We start from the raw sequence: 2,481 nt of genomic DNA on the forward strand, positions 1-2,481 counted from the left end.
CAAGAAAGATGATTCGCGCACTTTTGTTTTTATGTGCCATTTTTATTTGTGTTTCTATTTATGGTTTATTCGTTGGAGAATTTACTCCGAGTGAATTTAAGATGAATATCGGTTTAATTTTCTTTACATCGCTTCTCCTTGTAATTGCTTGTATGATTAATGTAAACGGTTTTTAAATTATGAAGTTCTAATAAAATTATTATTTTGTGTTTTAGAAATACAAATGGCAAACATCGAGAAACTCCAGTTCCCGGCTCTGAAAGTAACCGGCGAAAATTATGTCAGATGGGTCACAAATGTGAAACCTTATCTTGTAATAAAAAAGATAACCGAAGCGATAGAAGTCGGTAACAAATCGCCACCCGAGCATATAGCCGAAGCGATTATCTTCCTGAAGAAGCATTTAGATGAGAATCTAACTCACGACTATGGAGACGTTGAGGACCCAGCCGTACTATGGCAAGCCTTGAAAGATAGGTTCGATAATCAAAAGGAAATCAATCTCCCTCACGCTCTTGAAGAGTGGAAAACCCTGAGGTTTCAGGATTTCCAAAGGGTTAGAGATTACAATTCCACTATCTTGAGGATAGTTGCACAATTAAAATATTGTGGTAACCCTGTCACCGAAGCAGAAATGCTTGACAAGACATATAATACTTTCCACAAAGAACACAACGTCTTATCCCGAATTTACAGAAAATGTGGGTACACCAAATTTTCTGAATTGATGGTAACACTCATGTTGGCTGAAAAGAACGATGAGTTACTAATCAAAAACCATAATTCCCGACCTACGGGAGCCAAGGCATTTCCCGAAGTGAATGCTACGGCGGTAGAATATTCGGGAAGGAGAAACCAGACCAACCGAGGTCGTGGTCGGCGTTTCAACAACAAACGTGGAAAGCCTTACTATCCTAAAAGTATTAGATCTAACAAATGGGTTAGATCTGAACAACCTCCTAAAGGCAAAGAAACCGAAGAGGATACCACAAAGAAAAGTGAGACTGTATGTTACAGATGTGGATGTAAGGGACATTGGTCCCGTACCTGTCGTACTCCCCCACATTTGTGCAAGTTATATCAAGAGTCCATAAAAGGAAAGGCTAAAGAGGTGAACCTCACAGAAAATGTTGAAGGGACTTCATACCTTGAATCCTCCGACTTCGCTAATGAGCTGGACTAGATTACTCCTGAAGAGAATCGAAATGCCTATGATAAGAGTATTGAATAGTTTTCAGTATTACCATGTATAATTATTACATTTCTTGTTTTAAACAAATAATGATGTTTTAACATCACCTTAATGTATAATTATTGTGTTTTTCCTTATATGAATGAATTTTATGTTTCCTTTTATATTTATGACAATTTCAGAAATGGATCAGAATGGTAATGAAGCAAAATCCAAGAAACGGATTCGTGAAATATGCATACCAGATAGTGGAACAACGCACACTATTCTGAGACAAAAGAGATATTTCTCTGATATAAAACCAACAAGAATTGTCGTCAATACAATATCAGGTCCTGCAGACGTGATTGAAGGAACTGGTAAAGCAAACTTTACTTTACCGAATGGAACAAAATTTTCCATAAATAATGCTCTATATTCTCCAAGTTCTAAAAGGAATTTGTTGAGTTTTAAAGACATATATCTTCACGGATATGATACTCAGTCTGCAACTGAGGATGGAAAGAAATACATGTATGTAACTTCTGAGAAATGTGGCAGAAAACACATATTGGAAAAGTTTCCAGAGCTTCCTTCGGGGTTACATCATACTTATATCGATGAGATCGAATCAAATCTTGTAGTAGAACGGAACCCAGAAGAGTTCACGTTATGGCATGATCGCCTTGGCCACCCAGGAACTACAATGATGCGTAAAATCATAGAAAGTTCACATGGTCATCCACTGAAAATCCAGGAGATTTCTCAAGGGAATAAAATGACATGTGTTGCATGTTCTCTAGGAAAATTGATCGTAAGGCCATCGCCAACCAAAATCGATAAAGAATCACCAAAGTTCCTTGAAAGAATTCAAGGCGATATATGTGGACCTATACACCCACCTTGTGGACCATTCCACTATTTTATGGTATTAATTGACGCATCCAGTAGATGGTCACACGTTTGTCTATTATCATCTCGAAATGTGGCATTTGCGAGATTTCTAACTCAGATAATCAAACTGCGAGCACAGTTTCCTGATTATACTATTAAAAGAGTTAGACTAGACAACGCTGGTGAATTCACATCCCAAGCATTCAATGACTATTGTATGGTAATGGGAATTGAAGTTGAACATTCGGTTGCTCATGTTCATACGCAAAATGGTTTGGCTGAATCTTTAATTAAGCGTCTGCAATTGATTGCAAGACCATTGATCATGAGATCAAAACTTCCAACCTCTGTATGGGGACATGCCATTTTGCATGCAGAAGCACTCATTCGGATCAGACCGAGTGCATACCATAAGT

The 2,481-nt window shown here is 37.7% G+C and overlaps 1 protein-coding gene across 1 annotated transcript; it reads left to right on the forward strand.

Annotated features, from left to right (window-relative positions):
- The first annotated feature begins 223 nt into the window (after nt 1–223).
- LOC125580807 lies at nt 224–1,183 on the forward strand. Its single transcript, XM_048745976.1, has one exon. The coding sequence runs from the start codon at nt 224–226 to the stop codon at nt 1,181–1,183; it is 960 nt and encodes a 319-aa protein (XP_048601933.1).
- The last annotated feature ends 1,298 nt before the right edge of the window (nt 1,184–2,481 follow it).

The sequence above is a fragment of the Brassica napus genome, chromosome C1 (genome assembly GCF_020379485.1).
Source record: "Brassica napus cultivar Da-Ae chromosome C1, Da-Ae, whole genome shotgun sequence".
NCBI lineage: Eukaryota > Viridiplantae > Streptophyta > Magnoliopsida > Brassicales > Brassicaceae > Brassica > Brassica napus.